The 19256-nt window shown below is 37.8% G+C and overlaps 1 protein-coding gene across 2 annotated transcripts in view; it reads right to left on the bottom strand.

Moving 5' to 3' along the window:
• Positions 1-19256, bottom strand: part of cpne2 (copine II) — a 55238-nt gene that overhangs the window by 25328 nt on the left and 10654 nt on the right. For both annotated transcript variants that reach the window (XM_004069752.5, XM_020704167.3), the window contains 8 exons: positions 16841-17020; positions 16610-16684; positions 15534-15605; positions 14759-14842; positions 14498-14587; positions 14246-14344; positions 12709-12795; positions 8370-8429 (listed from right to left, as the gene is read on the bottom strand). In XM_004069752.5, coding sequence (XP_004069800.1) covers positions 8370-8429; positions 12709-12795; positions 14246-14344; positions 14498-14587; positions 14759-14842; positions 15534-15605; positions 16610-16684; positions 16841-17020 — 747 coding nt within the window. The remainder of the gene's footprint in view (positions 1-8369; positions 8430-12708; positions 12796-14245; positions 14345-14497; positions 14588-14758; positions 14843-15533; positions 15606-16609; positions 16685-16840; positions 17021-19256) is intronic.

Genomic DNA, 19256 nt, shown 5'->3' with positions numbered 1-19256 from the left:
TAGATTTCACTGAAGGATCGTGACAGAAAATGCCTCTAAGTGGTTTAGGTGAAATCCACAAATATCCAGTTACAATTAAAAACCTGGCATGCTGCTATTAACTGACATTACACCAGAATCGTGTTACATTTTGGACCTGACTTATGCTAGCAAAGATGAAGAAGAAGAAGGGAGGACAGGCTGGATGGATGAATAACTTAAAGCTAGTGTAAACATTTTGTTCTTTCTTGACCCAAAAGAAGCAATAAGAAGCAGCTCATGTGGCACATGTGAACTTTTTTGCTTGTATTTCTTTTTTCATGACACTAAAACAATATGAGAACAGTGCAAAAGAGATAGGACTGGATTACTCACTCTGGCTTTAGGGAAATGCAGAAAACTAGGGCATGACTAAACTGCATTTTGTTAGTGTGATAGTATTTTATGTCCTGTCCTATATATTATAGTTGCAACTGCAGAGACAGGAGGATGTGATTTGCAATAAATTAAACTAAACTACAGCATATGAGTGTGACTGGTAAAGGTTGACACACATCCAGTTTCAAGATATAAAAGGTTAGCCTTTTTTTATCTATGGAGCCTGAGGCAACCAATATGTTTAGATTCAACTCAAATACACGAAGGCCGGGAGCCGCAGTTTCGCAGTTTCAGGCTGTAAAAAAGTGTAACCTTGAGATAATCACTGTCCAGCCAGTGGATGAAAATGTAAGTTCCTCTCCAGAACAGGTTCCCTAATACTTATCCTTAGAGGCTTTAAAACTATGCTTTACCAGTTGCCACATGTACACGTGTTCACATATTTTTAGGAGGCTTAAAATGTATATCGGCAAAAATGTCAATTTCTAATCAATAAAAGTTCTTAATAATTAAACTAGCATTTGATTAATTCTCTATAAAACTTAAAAGTTTTAGAATCTATATCAAAAGTGCTGTCCCTTTAGTTTGTCTTCTTTTAAAAAAAATCATTTTTACTTACAATGAATAAAGTGCTAAATTATTTAGTCTTTGATGAAATCAAGTTAGACTTGGTTGTTTCGTATATCCACATGTTCCGAAATTATTTAACCCACACTAAACATTTTGTTTAACACAAATAATGAATTTCAACTGATGTATTTGACAAAATTACACATCCAAATATGACATATTTTCTATGGTGTTGTTCCCAATTGAGTGCTTAGAGGTGAAAAAATATATATGTTTATACTTTAGTTTCTTGCTTAGCTTTAGAGGACCTGCAGGAAATAAGACTGCAACATAAATTTTCCCAAAAAGCTAGTGCAATGTTGCAAGACCAGACTAGAACTGGGAATAAAGCCTAATGGCTTGTCCTTATACTTGTCTGAGTTATATGTATTACGTTTTGTAATTTTATGCTGCTGTTTTTAATTTGTTGTAATTAATTTGCTCAAATTTAAATGTTCTTTTTATTGTAAAGCACTTTGGCCCCCTGACGGTTGTAAAGTGCTGTATAAATTAAGTTTCATTCATTGTGCATCGTGTGATTGTATGTGACTTTCATTCTTAACTTTAAACATTCATGACATGTCCACCATTTTTAAAGCTTTCCAACGAAATAAATCTTAAGCACAACTTCGAGTTGGGCTTGAGACATCTGCCACGATTGAATTATTATGAAATGTAAAAAAAAAAAAAGCCTTTTAACCAGAACTGGGAGGGGCACTAACACTCTGCCACCAACAGAAATGAAGTGCTTTTTTAAAAAAATACTTTAAATTTGTGGTTTTAGGCCAAAGATATCCATACATCCACTTTCCAAACAAACGTAATCCCTTTTGAAGCCGCGGGGTTGCTGGAGCTTATCCCAGCAACTGTTGGGCGAAGGCAGGGTGCATCCCGGACGGTTTGCCAGTCCATTGCAGGGCCACAGGCCAAAGATATGATACTAATAAACTATAGGGTCCCCAGTTCCACCGAAGCCTATGTAATAGCCTAAAAGGCGTTAATAGTAAATTGTAAAAGTTTGTTTTTTATTTCAAATATCTGTGCATGTGAAGTATTAGCATTTCGTGCAACAATTCAAAACATAATGCATCACATCTTTAAAATGTATTTTATGATCACTTAAAAATATTTTTCCCATCAAAGTAGAGATTTTTAAAGATTTTCATAAATATTAAAACCAGAATTCAGCTCAGGACAGTGGTATAAGCAGGCTATCTTAACTGCATTTACAGCTTCATTAAGACACCTCCTAACCCATAAAATCCTATGGTGACATCAGTTCTACAGAAAAATATTAGAAATGTGTTCTGTGGTCCATTTGGTTTGTGGCATTTTCCACATAATTTTATTTTTAAGAAAAAAAAGGGTCTGGGTTCTTATGGACTAATGCCATTTTATTTCTGGCTGGAGTATTACAAAAATCAATAACATTTGAGCATAAATATGAGCACTAGCCAAGATCCTGTGAGCTGAAGCACTTTCTAGGCTCAACACAGAAAGCCTAGCTTCTTCTACAAAAAGAAAAACCTCAATGCAGCAGGGACGGCAGCAGCTGCAGACCCCCCAGGGTTTGCAGATCATGCCTCTTCAGAATATTGCTGCAAAGAATTTTGGGGTAAAATATTATGCAGATTGCTTTTTAATTGTTGTAATATTTGTTTAACTTAAGTAACCTTGTTCTAGTTGAAGCTGTTTCTTGTAAATAGAGAACTTTTTTGTATGAAACTTAAATTGCAATTGAAATCCTTTTTAGCAGGTCTAAAAAACAATTCTGTGGTTTTCTAAACATAGACATAAAAAATGGCAGATTCATGTAAAAATATTCTTTGACAAATGGCCTGGTGGGAGTTGCACACTGCCTGTTTCTGTAAGTGTGTAAACGGGAGACGCTGCTCTCTCCTTCTGCTTTCTTCCCATCCTATCATGGAGATTAGGATTAGAGCCTTCGTGAGACTGACAGCAGCACCGCTCCTACTCCATGTGTTTGTGTGCGACCTGTTCTCCGTGAGACCAAAACATTCGGATTTTACTACAAGATGTCTGTGATCGAGCATCTGCATGAGATTGCACAAAGCAATTTAAAATCATTCAGTGTTCAAGAGGTGTGGGGGTTTCTTTATGTTTCTTTATCTATGTGTGTGTGTGCGTCTGTCTGTGTTGTGTGTGTGTGTGTGTGTGTGGGTGTGTGTGTGCATGTGTCAAGAGCATCTTATGTCTTCATTCAACTGCAACTGTTGCTGAGTTGAAAAACAATGATTGTTGAAACACAAACTTGTTCAGTTTCCATAACTTGCATTAATACACTACGGCAATTTAAATGAAACAAAAACAAAATGAAGCATTTAAAATGCAAATTCAGTTCAATTCAATTCAATTCAATTTAACGCAAGAGTCAACATTTTTATGGTGAATTAAAGAATTAAGTGTAAATCATTGTGTTAAAAATGTCAACTTGTGGGTTTGAAAAATGTTGTTTTGCTGCAGTATAGACCAAAATGGTCTCAAAGCTGTTTACTTTGTCCCACGCTAATATTTATGTAGTTAAGAACTCTTTCGCTAGATTAAGCTAAAACTGCAACAAGTTCATTTAAAAAAAACATAAAATGTATATAATTATAATCTGTAATGGACTAGACTAATTTAAATTAAAAGTAATGCTAACTTAATTGTAGTCGCACTGATGTGAATTTGCCTAATAACTGACATTTTTTTCTCTTTAGCAACTCTTAGAATAATGTCATCCCTAAATAGCAGCTTCCAACATTTCTCATAGTTTCACTAAAGTGACTCTGCAGCTTGCTGCTGTATAGCTGCATGTACACTGCTGCATAAAGATCAAATTATGCAGCAGGCTCATAGCTTAGAGGGTCCTCACAGACATCTTGTGATGTTAACATCTCCGTGTAGTAATTTCATGCCCAATCAAACTGTGCTGCATGCTCAGTGGAGTAAAAATAAATGTAAGTGCTCATCCAGAGTTTGCGTCTGAATCCCCACCAGTGCCTAAAGACAGAACTGCTTCTTTGCTTTACAAACACAATTAAATGTTTTCACATAATTATCTCACTAATGTAACTTAAGGAGAGGTGTTCATTTGCTATTAAGCTTGCTCTTTGTTAAAAATATCAAAGACATGCAACCACAACTACAGGTCATTTTAAGTCGAAATAGTGGACACAACAGATGTAGCATGTCTAAAGCAACAATAGTTTTTTAACTAGGGCTTATAAATAAATGTAAGGATTTTTGCACTCCTACTAAGTATTTATTTCTTTGTCATCTTAGTCAATGTTGATATGATCTCATATCCAGTTCTTTTATGTAGTCTATGCAGTTAAAAGAAAGAAAAAAAAAGGATGACAAGTCAAAAGGGGAAGTAATCAGCTGGTTCATATTCAATAAAAGTTTAAGAGCAAAATGTTTTTTTTTGTTTAAGGGCCTACATCATGCTATTCTTAAGTCTTTCAGAGTAAACGTTATCCATATATATGATAATATATTATTACGTTTGGCACTCTAAAGAATGATTATTTTATGAAATATTAATTTTCGCAAGCTCCTTTTCTTACCTGGAAGTAAGACAACTCGATCTCAGAAGCACCAGCTTTGTCTCCCTGTGGGTGTCGCCCAATTCACGTCAACCTAGAGACGCCTCGGCAGGGTGTGTGCGTTTTGCTCACAAAAACAAACATCCAAACTTTTGCTAAGATGGATGTGCACATTGTGCAGTAAAGGAAAGTGTTTTTGTTGATCACTGCTAGCTCATTGGCGAAGGTGGGTTTGTGTGTCCGTCTGTGGGCGGTGCTAGAAACGCAGACTTTTGGTGTCAGGGTTTGTCTAGGACAGCCAAAAGAAGCAAACCCAAAAGAGAAGGATAACCGTCAATTTATTTGGTGTAAATCCTGGTTTGGAGCAGCAGATCTGAAGGAGCTTGAAACCTCCCGCCAGCAGAAGGAGCAGGACTTAGTAATTTCACCACAGAGTCAGGAGAGGAAGTCAGCAGACAGAGAGCAGAGTGGGGGAGCAAGCCTTGAAGATGCTCAGCGGGAACCACAGGAAAAAACCCCGGAAGAGGATTTCCACTCAATGAAATTAATAGGAGGCTTTGGTCTTGGGAATTGGAAACTGGAAGGGTGAGGAAGCTGGCAATGGAGACGAGAGCTTGAGGATCTGTGCAGACAGTTAGCATGATGCCTGGAAGTAAGCAGAGTATGTCACGTTCCGGTAGTGAGCGAAGCACAGGAGTGAACTTAAAGAAAGAGCAAGACCAGGTGATTGTCAGAGCGTGACTGGTTACTCCAACCGGAAGTCCGGCTTAACAAGGTCTGTGATGCAGCAGACATGACACTTCCTGGAAGGGGCTGTTCTCCACTTTGTGATGTCACATTTCAATTCAATTCTATTTCCATAGCCCAAATTCACAACAACAGTCGTCTCGATTGGCTTTGTAACAGTAATTGAAAAAGTAAAACATAAAATAAAAAGAATCATAGCATTCAATAAGAAAATACTAAATTGAACTAACTAAACAGACTCAACTAAACTGGACATCCCTACCCTTAGACCCCCTTCGCGGTGGATGTGAGGACCTACCTGTTTTTGTGGATTGGGAGGGGCTGGAACTCAGAGCGCAAGGTTTTAGAGGAACGCTCAGAAATGCATCAATGGATTTTTGTGAGAAATAAACATTATAAAACCCTTAAAAACTCAAAAAAGTTGATTTTGCATAATATATGCCCTTTAAGTCAAAATCAAAAAGTTGCCCCTTCAACAAGATTCCAGTTAAAGTCTAACAAAGCAGTTTAAATTAGTCCTTACATGCTGGACACGTGTCCACTTCTGTAGTGGTGTTTCAAAAAGAAATCTTGCTCAAGTTGGAGCTCTTTCTATGGTATTTTTGTACGGCAGAAAAAAATACTACTAATAATAAGAACTTTTCTGGCTATATCTCATCACCGATATTTATGTTTATGTGTATGTTCAGTATCAAAAACTGGATTATAAATAAAATAATTCTATGTACTGTATGTGTTGAGATGGTTTTAGTCTGAGGGAATTCTCAACATTTAGAGAACGGTTGAGAATGCTAACTTTAAACCTTAAATAGCCTTAAAGTGTTACAAAGTGTGTAATAAAAAGTTTATTCTCAATGCGTTTGACTAATTGTCTTTTGACTTCGAAAAAAGTCATCAGTTTGTTGGTGTGTCCCTTCAGGGGTGCCGTACAACAATTACAAGAAGGAAACACATGACTAGGAATCTCAGGGAAGCAGCTGTTAACATCAAGCTGAAGATGATTATAAAACACAATACTAACAATTATTTTGGAGCATTAATTTATAGTGACACAATTAATTCAGAAGTAGAAGACATTCTGACAAGAAAATTTCAGTTTTAGCAAGAGTGGAAGTTATAGTAGTTTGTGCAGTGAATAGAGAAATAGCTAAAAAAACAACAACAAACAAACAAACAAACAAACAGGAACTTAGGCTTCAGTTTGATATATAATTAAACTGTAATTAGACTTAACCCTTCACTTAAAAGTGTAGGAATATCTCGAAGGTTATATAGGAAACCCTTCTGCAATAAAACAAAGAAAAGCAAAAAATGATATATAGGTATATTGACTGTCCAAGATCTAATCCTGAAGCAAATTTAAACAAAAATAAAGCTCAGATGGAATATACCACGGGATATTTACAACCTTTATTGGATTATGGTGATATTTTCTAAAAAACCTCCTCTAACAAATTCCTTCAGGCTCTAAACCCTGTGTAACATTGTCTTCTGAGGTTTGTAACAGGCTGTAGTCGTCTGTGAACTGTATGTCAGTGTAGAGTGGCCTTCATTGAGTATGAGGAGACAATATCACTGGATGACTTATTTAAGTTCTCTTCTACAAAGGTCAAGAAGTCGTTATGCTCTTCATACAAGGGACATTTACCATTTGCTCATTCCCTGAGTCAGGACCAATAATAGAAAACAAGCTTTTGCCACCTCTCCTGCCTGGAACACTACAAACTGGGATGAAGCTGTCTAATTTTATTCCTCTTAGTGCTTTTTGGTATGATCTTAAAAAAAAGAAACAAGTAGAGTCCTTTGAACAATGCTTGCCTATCTAATTTGAAACTCTTAAAAAGACCCACTCCGATCATCTTTTGATCTATTTTAAAAGAGTTCCCAGTGGTCTTTTAATTGTGATTATGTCTTTTTTAGGCAAAATCAAAAAACCTGTGTCGTTTTTCTTAAACATAGTTTCTGTAGAGCAGCAGGAGTTCGTCAGAAATTCGCCTTTAAGTAGGCGGGACTATTGGCACAGAGTAAGCCTGCTTTCATTTCTCATCAATCCATTTGTTTACACGCTCTCCCACTAATTTACAGTCCCTCACAGCTCCAACCTAACATTAGCCGTGAAACAAAAATGGCGAGCAACATTGGAGTTATCCAGCCGTACATTTTTTAGGCAAATACCAGCTCAGACGAGTAAAACAAAGACGTACATGGATCAATTTGTCTGCAAGCGGATGCATCTGAATGAAGCAGAGCAGCTGTTTCCACATAACAACTACAAGCATTTTCAATCTGCATTTTTCCCTCTGCTCTTGACTCACCACAATTTAAATTAAAAATACTTATAAGCACAATTTTAAGCGTAATTTTCTTTATATATGTCCTCTATCATAAGAAAAATGACACAAGCACATGTAAAATACAAATAAAATACAATTTCCATTGCAATGGTTCTGTTCTATATAAGATTTTTGTTTTCTTTTATAATTTTTATTGTCTTTTCACTATTGCCTATTTTTAATCTATATTGTGCTGCTGACCTATTGACCAGATCACCATTGAAAGAGAGATGTTGATCTTATTGGGTCTTTCGTTTGCTTAAATCAATGTTATATAAAATAAAAGTATTTTCTAGCAGGATTCACGCTGGATTGTAGATAATATCAAATTGACTCACTGTGAATAAGTGTTGCCAAATATAAAGAAAAAAGGTGAGAAATCATCAGAAATAAACAATGGTGTCTCCTGACAGGGAGAAAAAACAGATCATGACATCTTTTCTCATCCTCCCTCTAATACCTTTTCTTTTATTATCCACTTTCTTTTGTAACTCTTTTATCTGATGCTGATTCTCCATTATACCGTCATTTTTCCATTCACATGCTTTCCTCTCTTTTCATTGCGGCCTTTTTTTCCTCAGTACCCCTTCCCTGCCCCGCGCACTTTTCCTCTCTATATGTAAATGAGTGTGATGATCCAGCTGCAGCCTCTGCAGATGAAAATAGAAAACCGGAATGTTTTCCATCCGATCCCCAGAACCGAAAACGCAAAGATGTTTCTCATCACCGAGATGGTGCAGAAGCAGAAAAACAGATGTCTGAACATCTTACTCACTGTAAACATGAGCTGGCACCCTCCCAGAATATAATCCAAAAAAGTGTAGTCCCGTGTTATCTAGAAAAGGCAGAAGACAGGATAATGGTCAGACTAGAGTTGGAAAATAATGATTTTAGTCATTCATAGGAAACATTTTTACAAACAAAAAAATGAAAACTAAATCCTCATATAAAGTCTAAAACAATCCAAAACAAATAGCAACCTTTCTTCAATGTAATAAAATAATGTTTATTCCAGTCAGAATGAATGTTGAGTGTGAATTTTATAGCCATTATTTTTAATCCGTGCCACCAGGCAACATAATTACTATATTAGCGGTATTTTCCATTTGTTTTTAACTGAATGCATGTTTGTAAAAAGGCTTGTTCAAAAAGGATGAAAGAAAATAATCAATTATGAAAGCTTTCATGGTCATTTGCTGCTTTAATGTTGTTCCAACAGGCAGTAAAGACTCCGTGTTTTAGCTATGTGTCCTCTGAGGAAGACCGAGCTGCAGCACTAATTATTATAATGTACAGCAAGCAATAGGAGGGAGAAAAGCTTACTCCAGCTTTGACTTAAAACTTTTGATATTTTAACAAAATATCGTTTTCACAGAGATTTATTTTCTTATGAAGTTATACAGACATTGCCGGAATTATTAATGTTCCTCTGGTAGTGAAAGAAGACCTCACAATGGTCACTAAAATTACTTCAAACTGACTAAAGTTCTGATTATGAAAATGAACCAAAAAAAATCCAGATACTAGACATTACTTTTTAAATAGATGTCAACAGAAAAGAAAATGCATTTGTCTAGGTTTATAGATTTTCAAAAAGATTGCATACTGCTTTTAACAGGGCATGTCGATATTACAAACACCATGTTATGCTTTTTTGGACACATTAACGGTAGTCTCTAATGGTGGTTATTTGATTTGATTGGTTCCGGTTTACCGAGTCATGTCGTCCAGGTGAAAAGAATCTTAAAGCCAACGTCTTGTCAAGCAGAGCTGTGGACCTCTCCAACGCTTCACCAGAGTTCATTATACCTGATGGGGTTTATTCTGTGACTATCAACATGAACTTTGAGGATGAGGTTAGACAGTCTCTCTCTTGATGTCACGTCCCTGAGAGTGCCTCAATATGCCAACGTAGGTTCCTTCCAAGGTGCTCACCTGGGTCCATGCATCTCATTTCTACTGTTATCATTGGTTTTGGTCAGCAGGGAGTTTTGGTGGCTACCATTGATGTCTAGGGTTAGAGAACATGTGATGGGTTGTTCCAACTGTGCTACTGTTTTTGTTACTGGCTTCTTTGATTACTGGGGTGTTTTTCCAAAATAGTGCTCTTGATTCCACTTTCCAAAATGTCATCAGCAAAGATTCTGTTGCAACATGTTATCAGACTCAATGGTTTGTTCAACCATGACCAGGGGTCCCCAGTTCATTGCCAAGTTTTGGTCAGAATTGTGACACTTGCTGAGATTCTGTTAATTGATTCTCAGGGTTCCACCTATAGTCCACTGAACAATCAGAAAGGTGCAATCAGCATCTGAAGATCAGTCTTTTCCTCCTGTGGTCCTGGGATCCCTCAACCTGCTCATGTGAGATTGTTAGGGCAGAGTATGCCTGTAATACTTTCTCATCCTCTGCCACTAATCTGTCACAGTTTGAAAAGGTCTTTGGTTATCTCCCTTCAACTACCCCTACCTGGGGCATATAATCTCGGTCCCTTCAATCAGTTCTTTAGTCCATCGGATTCATCTGGGCTATGAGAAAGACTACGAGTGCCATTGCCCACAGTGGAAGTTAACAAGCAGTATAAAGCTGCTAGGAAATGTTTCTCCACACTGTCACATTGGTCAGAAAGTCTGGGCTTCCAGAAGGATTATGCCCCTCAAAGCTGCTCAAAGGTAGTTGGCACCCTCTTTGTTGGACCTTTCCCCATTGCCAAGGCTGTCAACCAGTGTAGATGGCTTCGCCTTTCATGTTCTCCGCAGGTTAGTTTGCTTCTCGAAGTTGGTACCAGCCTCTGAACCCCTGCCTCCAGCCTTGATCATTGACAAGAGGTATTCCCTACACTGTCTGGCGCCTCATCCAGGTCTGGAGAGTCCTCTTTATCAAAGACTTGTAGACTCTGTTACTCTGGTGTCCTTCTGTTCTGTTCACCCAGTTAACTACACATTTAGATTTTATTAGACCTCTAATAGCCTTTGTGCACGATAGAACTTCCGGTTAACTTCCGTGTTTCGAGTGTAAGGCCGACAACTTCCTGTTGGTCGTGTTATTGTTGTGGGGAGTTTTGTTGAGTTGCTAGTTTTGAGTAAATATGAGCGGATTTCGGGTAAAAGAGAGGCGTTTGGTGTTTCAACGGGTGACAAAAACATCACAACATTGTTGTGTACCCATGTGTGCGAATTCGTCAAAGTACAACAGTACTATAAGCTTTCAAAGCTTTCCAGTAGATGTGTCGGTGAGAGCCGAATGGATGGTGAACACGGCGGGAGGACTTCACCCCAAACAAGACCAGTCGTGTTTCGTATTTGCAGCAATCGGAATGAACGCCTGATCGGAAAGAAAATGCGTCATGTAAACACGCCGTTCGGAATACTCTGCCCCGGTCAGACTCGTTCGGATCAAAATTTCTTTCCGATCGAGATAGGTGGGTTATACCGATCGTTTATCCGATCGTGGAGCATGTAAACGGTTCATTTCGATCGTGTGTCACTACTGCTCTGGTTTACGTCATGCATAGACGGTGTTTCGCTGAGAGATAGCTTTAGAGCGCATACAGGACCGACCAGCTGCTCTGCGGACGCCCTGTGAAAAGCGCCGCTCACACCCCTCACGAGGGAGATGCGGGGGGGATGCGTGTCCACTGACGTCTGGACCCGGCACCCGAGCTCTGCGTTCGGGTTCCGGTGCCAGTGGACCGAGTGAACCTCTCTGAGCAGAGCAGCCGGATTTATTAATGTGTTTGAGGGGAGGTTGCTTTGTTACGTGTGCGTTTTGTTGTTTTGTTATGTGTGAGAATTCGGACTGCAAGCCGAACCGCCGCTCTGGGTTAGCGGCTGCCGGACTCGCGAGGACAGAGCAGAGCACACAGTGTGTGTGAGCTTTTCAGAGCAGAAATGCCGCTCAGTCCTTAGAAACTGTTCAAAAATCACATGGAATTGTGTTTCTAGGTGTGCCCTGACAAAATAAAGGCTGATGTTATTCCCAGAGATTTACGTGCAGCCAGGATGCAGATTGCAGCGTTTCCCGCATGGTTTGTCCTGGATTTTGTGTCCATCAAAAGCATAAATATATGTGACAGCAAAGGTTTGTTTACAACGGGACACATTTCCCTTCAGGTTTTTCGACACTATATTTTTTCGACACGATATTTTGCCCATGTAACCACGCACTGGTTGACAATCCTGTAGATGTCTTTCACGTCGATTCACAACGGGTGAAATATGCCATTTTTCGCAATCAAAATCTGCCGTGTCGCTGCTTTAGAAGTCGCAAGCCGGAAATGGTCAGCCTCAAACTCAAGGCGGCGGAAGTAGAACTCCTTAGTGACGTGCACGGAGCCTATTGGAGCAAATTTAAGTGATCAGTTTTTCTGTAACTTGTTGGTGGGTGGTACCAATGGAGCTTCAAGGTTTGTCTTGCCCAATTGCCATATTTTTTGAAAATTGTCAGAACAAACTCCAGTCAATATACCGGTCCCACCAAAGGTTTCATTTTTATTGGGTAGAGTGGTGTGGGTGACATCAAGGATTATCTATTTTATGTTAATATATCCAATAAAACTGAGAGGTTCTTGGAAAGCTGTAGAGCTGAACCAGTTTGCACTAACACCAGCACTGAGCCATTTGTTGCTCCTTTATGATTCTAAAGCCATCCTCCATAAAGCCCAATCAAAACAGACTCTGGTGGGTAAGTGAGTTTACTCAAAAAAGCTTAAAACAAACAATGGGGGGAAGTCAGACTGTTAAAGGATTGGTTTACATTCAATATTACAAAGAGTAATTCTGATGTAAAGGTATATAAAATTAAGATTAAAGTTGAAGTAAGATAACTGACTTAACTGGACAGTTGCAAATCCAATACCAAACAAATTTTAGCTTTGTTGAAGAAAGAAAGACATAAAAATTTTTGCAACTTGTTTTGTTCTGCTGATTTTGAAAACAGAAAATGATCGTAGAAACTGTCATGCATTAGGGCTATGTGCATAAGTTGCCACAATAGAACGAGTGCCTAAAGAGATCTGTGCAGTTTCTGTCTCATCAGTATTAACCGAGAAAGCAGAATTTAAATGATTAAGATGCAGCAATGATCAAAACTGCAACCTATCCAGTCCTCCTTACCTTACATGATTTGACAATGATAACTCCAGAATTCTTGTAATTTTTCTTTTTCTTTTGTTTCTTTGGATTGATGCAGTCAAATTCCACCTGAGAAGACGCAGGAAGACATGAACAAAAAAACAAGAAGAAAGTATGGAGAAGCTGACTGTAAGGTTTCTACAGAGATCGGCAAGTTTCCATATGCCGCCTACAGTAACTTCAGCTTGACTGACAGACTTAGAGATTTATTATAAGCCAACTATACTATAGTGGTTCAACATATCCTTTATAAAGCCACCTACATGCATGATAAAAAGAATGTCATTAGATGTGCTGAGGCTGAAAGGAAACAGAGGAATAAGGCTGTCTTGAGTGCAGTACAGGGAGTCACAGAGAAGCAGCCTTTAGACAGGAATGTTTTTGATCAAAGAAGACGTTTGAGACACAAACACACTTTAAGTCAGAGGCTGCTTCATTCGACAGGTAAATGCCTTTTCCTTGTTACTTGAGCTAAGAAAAATGGCTGTTTTACATTTCAAACAGTTCCTCTCATTTTGTAATCCTTTTTTTTACACACTCCACCTCTCTTCGTCTCCATCCCCCATCCTGCCCCTGTCGCTATTTGCTTGTTCTTTCACCCCCCCACATCATTACAGCACATGAAGAGACTCAGTGGGAGAAAGGGTCACGAGGCTGCGGTGCTACACGAACACACACAGAGCTGCTAATGGATGAATTGCACTCTGATCTGCACCATTTTTACATCTTTAACCGAACAGAAATTCAAACAGAATCCCAGCAGAAGCATAAATTAATTAGAGGTGGATATTTATTAACCTAAAGGAGACATACAGATCAGAACAGATTCCCATATAATTTGTTAAAGATCAAAAGTGTTTTTTAGCTTCTAAAAATCAAACTCCCGTTTATCAAATTATTTCCTTTCAAATATATTTTGAGGATTTTTGCAATTACAATGAAATCATTTAATGTCTTCTTTATGGCCTGTAAAACAAAACGTAATAATAAAGATATAATGTCCAAAGCATAGGATAGGACATTATCTTATCATTATTTTTAATTCAATGCCATTTTTAAAAGCTCACTACGGCAACACACTCATGTAGTGTAAAAGTATTCCTATTTTCTGATCATCCATGTCGTCAGATTTTGTTGAGCACATTATTTTGAATGTTTGACTTCAGAAAATAAAACGTTAATGTATTGACAAAAGGTCGAGGCTAAAGATTAGTCTTTTTTATTGCATGGTGTGACTAATAACATTATCAATCTTTGCAAATGTAGCGGAACGTGAACAATTCCCACTCTCATTGATTTCGGTGCCAGGGCAACACGGTGCAGAGCATAGTATGATGCACATGTGCAGCACTTTCAGTAAGTTCCTGGTGAAACGCTGGAATACATTTTAGGCTTCTTTTTAAAGCGTTTGGAGTTTTCAGAGAGTTAAAGTTAGCTCTCAACAAACACTTGAGGTTTTCTGGGAACACTTAAGAGATTCTGTGCGTAAAACACAATCACAACTCCGCCAGCTTTTTACCTCCACTGAGTTTTGAGCTTCACTCATCTTGGCAACTGTAGTCAGAAACTCGCCAATGAAGTCATGGCCTCCATCGTTGTCATAGTCGTAACACAGCACCTGTTGTTGAGCATAAAACATCAGTCTGCACATCATTCTAGGTTCTTATTCTGCTGTAGAAAAGGAGTTTTGCACAGGTTACAATTTCAATAACCCTCTAACTTATTATCACAGTCACTGATGCAGAAGAGCTACAAGCGTTAACTCGCTGACCTTGATGCTTCTGTCCACGTCTCCATTGCAGAGAGAGATGAGAGGAACCGTGAAAGGTTTCCACACTGGATCTAACGTGTTCTTGATCACCTGAAGCCACACAAACCAACACATTATCGTTAAATCATACTGAAGCACATCGCTGAAGCACTCATACCCCAACGCGAACTGTAATTACTCCAATGTGACCTGTTGTAGATAAAAATGACAGTTCATGTAATGACCAGCTGAGAGAGCTTTTAGGCTGTGACAATGGCTCACCTCTGTCCTGTGGACCAGCATCCATTTACCATCTTCCCCCTGTTTGTGAAACTCCAGGTACGGATCTGATTTCCCGAAGAAGTCCTGCAAAAAAACACATCAGTGTGCTGCAGAGCGTTTTCAAAGGCAATTCCTTTTATTTCTCTCCTTGACAAAGACATTTAAACAGCGTTTTATTGCAGTACTGTTGAAAACGGCTATCACTAAAGAAAATAAAGAGGTAAAACATTTTGAAAAGAAACTGCACTCTAGGATGACACAAAATTCCATGTAATATCTTCTCAGTAGCCTAAATTGGGTCATTCATGCAATCAGAGTAGTTTAAATACACCAAAAACCACACATGTTTGTAATTCTTGAAGACATAGACGTTAAAACTTGAAAGAATATTTATTTATCAAACAAGCGACAGTGTGACAGCACATATATGAACAAAATTCTTGGCATTCATCTGTTAATTTTAAAACAAACCGACCACTGCTCTTAAAATTACCTAAACGTGCAAAACATGGCATCTGGTAAAGGCAGCCTTCAAACCAGAGACAAAGAGTGGGTGAAAAATACCTGTGCAGAAGTCCCCAGGATAGATGCAGGCGTAATAATCTATAGAATTTTATCTATTATGACTTTATAGGGGGGGTACAGCTTTACCCAATGTGCACCTGTTGATGTGTACGCTCACATTAATGAACTAAATGTGGGTTCATTTAGTGGCTGCACAAATATTTGTCTCTCTTTACAACTCGAGTGTGTGTTTTTGTGTCTCACTTCTTACCTTCTTATCCAGTTTACGCCCACTCAAGGTCAAAGTTATGATTCTGTTGTCAGACAGCTCCTGAGCTGTTATCTAAAAGAAATAAGAGTAGCACAACACAAAACTTGAAAAACAGCCGATTATAATAACATCACTAACAAAAGCATAATTTTACTGTCTCAGCACACCATGGACACTACTTTTTTTTTAAATAAAAATCTAATTTATATGAGCGTTTTGCGACAATCATTTATGAATCCACTGTGCTCTTAAGATAAAAACATTGATATTTAACTTAAAAAATACATTTAAATACATTTTCTTTGCAAAAATTGTTCAGACGCAATGCATTGTGGTCTATATTAGCCAATCTAATGAGCATCGATGCACAGTGGTTTTTCAAAGAGACTACTGGGAAATTTCAAGGAAACTCAATTTTGGAAATGTAGATTTGGACAGCATTACAAAATGGCGAATGCGCTATATAGTGCACTATTTAGTGCACTATTTAGTGCACTATTTAGTGAGTAGTGAAGGAATTCTGACATAGCCTAAGAATTTATTTCTTAAAATAAGAATTCTTGATTAGAGCCTTTTTCTCACCCATTGAGAGATTTTCATTGAACATTTTTCAAATTTTAAGCTTTTTTTACTTATTTTAAGGTAGCCTGTTTTTACAGTGTAGAAGTGTCACTTTGCTTGTGGAGCCAGCTAAAACATTCCTATTCTGGTTTCATGCAGCACTGAAAACAAACCTTTCTTCTTTCTTCTATCTTAATTTAGTTCTATTTGTTAAAACATACCTAAAAAAGGAAAACAGGTTTTTGTTTTGGCAAACCTATTAGTCACAGTCCAACTTCTGCTTTTTATCTGCCATAGTTCTGAATCACATCAGCTTTTAAAAAGTGCAAAAACTGAAATAATAAATTCAAAACTTATATCAGGAGCAGAGCATACAAACTCATTAAAAGCATAATGCATAAATAAATTGCTCAGAAGAATCTATAAATAAAAATAAAAAAAAGAAGCCCTTTTTCCAGATCCAAAAACAGATTTGAAGGCAAAGAAAGTTTCAGAGGAATGAAGCTAATGATTACCGTGATGGATCCTTTTCCAGCTGGCTTCCCATTGGCTAAGATCAACGGTCTGTGAAGTTTCTTATTGGATACGATCTGGCAGAGAGTCACAGAGAGACAAACAGCTAAAGAAAATCCAAAAGAAAAGTTTGAACGTCTGGATCCTCAAAGAACAGCTCCTTCTAAATCATATTTACGCTAAATTTTCAATCTTGCATGATAAAGTTTATCAAGAAAATAATCACTCAGTACCACTCCAAGTGTACATATGAACTCTCCGAGGAAGTCATGCTCATAAAGCTGTGTGGCACACTTGTCTTCATCAAACATGGCGAAGCGAAGCTTCTGGATCTCTTCAAAGTGATAGTCCACATGAAACTTCACGCCAAACACTGGGTTCAGGTTGTTCACTGCGGTTTCAGTGCGCCCCAGCTGAGAGAAGACAAAGATGGAAAAATACTTCTGTTATAAAGTTGTGTCCCTGATGAATGCTGTGATTAAATGCATCTTCTTCTTCCTGTGTAAGGTCACGGGGTTGCTGGGGCCTATCCAAGCTACTTTAGGGCAAAGGTGGAGGAAAGCTTGAGTAAAGCTCACAGACACACACACATTCACTCCTCACATAAAGCTATGCAAATGAAAATGCATTACACCAGGGGGGCGCTGTTTTGATTTGTATTTGAATTTTGACACAAAAACAGAATTGCATTTTATATTACAATAGATTTTAAGTTACTCTAAAAAAACAGTATTGAAATGTCTTTTTTTAATGGAATTGTAAATCCCAACATGCAATGTCATCTGAATTATGACATAAAAAACCCATGACAATTGAAGATGCCATTGATTATGATTTTTTTATTATTTTCTTTTTCAAATTGTCATATTGAATTGTACTTTTTATTGAATTCTAAATTTCAAAATGTATCTTCATATTCCAATCAAGAATTGCACATTGAATTGTCAATTGAGAATTGCATATTACTTTGAATTATGACTTAAAAAACTTCCATACTTCCATACGTGTGCTCTGCCATGACAAAAACAACATTTGCAAATTTGTTTGCTGTTTCTTTTTATAACCTAAAGCTATCTCTTCACAATCACTCGAGTGTAGCTTGATCACACGATGCCAGAATAGACTCCAGGCGTGCAGCAGTGTGTGGAGACGTCTAAGAGCTCAGCGAGAGTTCTGTTATTTGCTCTAACTCTCCCGACAAAGGTGCTTGGATGACTAATAACGGCTGTGTTACTCTCCAGTGTGAATCAGCCAGAACATTCAGTGTTATTAGATAAAGTCAGTGCATTTTTAGCCTGTCACCACTACTAAAATAGAGCACAGGTGAAGAGTGTTCAGAGGTAAAATGAGGCAGATAAAAGATTACAAAAAGAGGAAATGTTGCTTCAACCCCCTGCACTAAAAACACATCACACAGTGAAAGTATAGATTTTACAGCTTCATTAAAATCATAATCAAAACTGATGGCAATGTACAAGGGAAATGGAAAAGCAAGATTAAAAATTTAAGTCCAGAAAACAGCAGGAGGAACATGTTGCAGCTAATTACATTAAATGGCAACAGAAGAGTGACATGTTTTGAAATTAAAGGACCGCCTCAGAGTCCCTCAGAAGGAAAATGAACCAAAATTCACCATCATGTGAACATGATTAACTGTGAATAAATAGTTTCACAACTTTCTCTGCATAAAAATGGAAAAAATTTACCATCTTTAGTACAGTATAATCACCAGAAGAAGTGCAAACATAGAAGAAAATAAGAAAAGTGTCCATGGGTGAATGGGACGGTGAGTGTAAAGCGCTTTGAGCCTTCTATCTAGTTGTATACTTAGGTACTGTATACGCAATTTACCATAAAAAAAAAAAAGAGCTTTTATTGTGAAAAATAAAACACCCAACGGCAGCTCTTCTGCTTCATTCTGGAAGTCGTTCCACCGCAGCAGTTCACGTTTCATGACTGCAGTTATAAAACAGTTAGAAACACTTTGTGGGAAAGCCTAAAATGTATGACTTTAGCCTGATGTTAGATGTTAAAAAAGCAGGATGACTTGGTTTTCTCACCAGGACTATTTCTACCTAAACTATTTCTACCTAAATTTTACATTATTAAAAGTAAATTATCTTCCATTTTTCTTCAATGGATTGAGTTCTGACTGTAAGCTCCACAATAAAATCCACCAATATGGGAAATGTAGTTATGATTAGAAAAAAAAAGAGAAAAAGGAACATTATAGCTCAACAGTTGGTGGTGATGATTGTAAAGGTGAACAAACCTCTGACTAAAGTTGTATTGTTCTGTTTTTTTCTCAGAACCAGTAAACGGTCATGCTGTTTGGTGTTCAATAAGAAGATGAACGATCTGTTCGGGCAGGTTTCTGCACAGTTATATTTGAACATGTTTCCTGTATTTATTTGTGTTTACATGAAACATTTCACCGGAATGAAGTTACGGTAGTAAGTTTTGTTTAACGCTTTAGGACTCCATTCTTCATTTTTCTTTTTCCTCTGAGCTGTTTATAACAAACTGGCGAGGTAAAGAACTGTCTGCTTTGCTCATGTTTCTCTGTGCTTAAAACTCCATGGGAGAGGTTCACGTTATGCATGTTCTTGTTTTTCCCTTTCCAACCTCTTTTTCAGGTCATCAGCCCTT

This window comes from Oryzias latipes, chromosome 6 (assembly GCF_053564925.1).
Source record: "Oryzias latipes strain Hd-rR chromosome 6, Olatipes_Hd-rR_3.1".
Lineage (NCBI taxonomy): Eukaryota > Metazoa > Chordata > Actinopteri > Beloniformes > Adrianichthyidae > Oryzias > Oryzias latipes.
The sequence above is the reverse complement of the archived record's forward strand: the minus strand, read 5'-3'. Positions and strand labels throughout refer to the sequence as shown.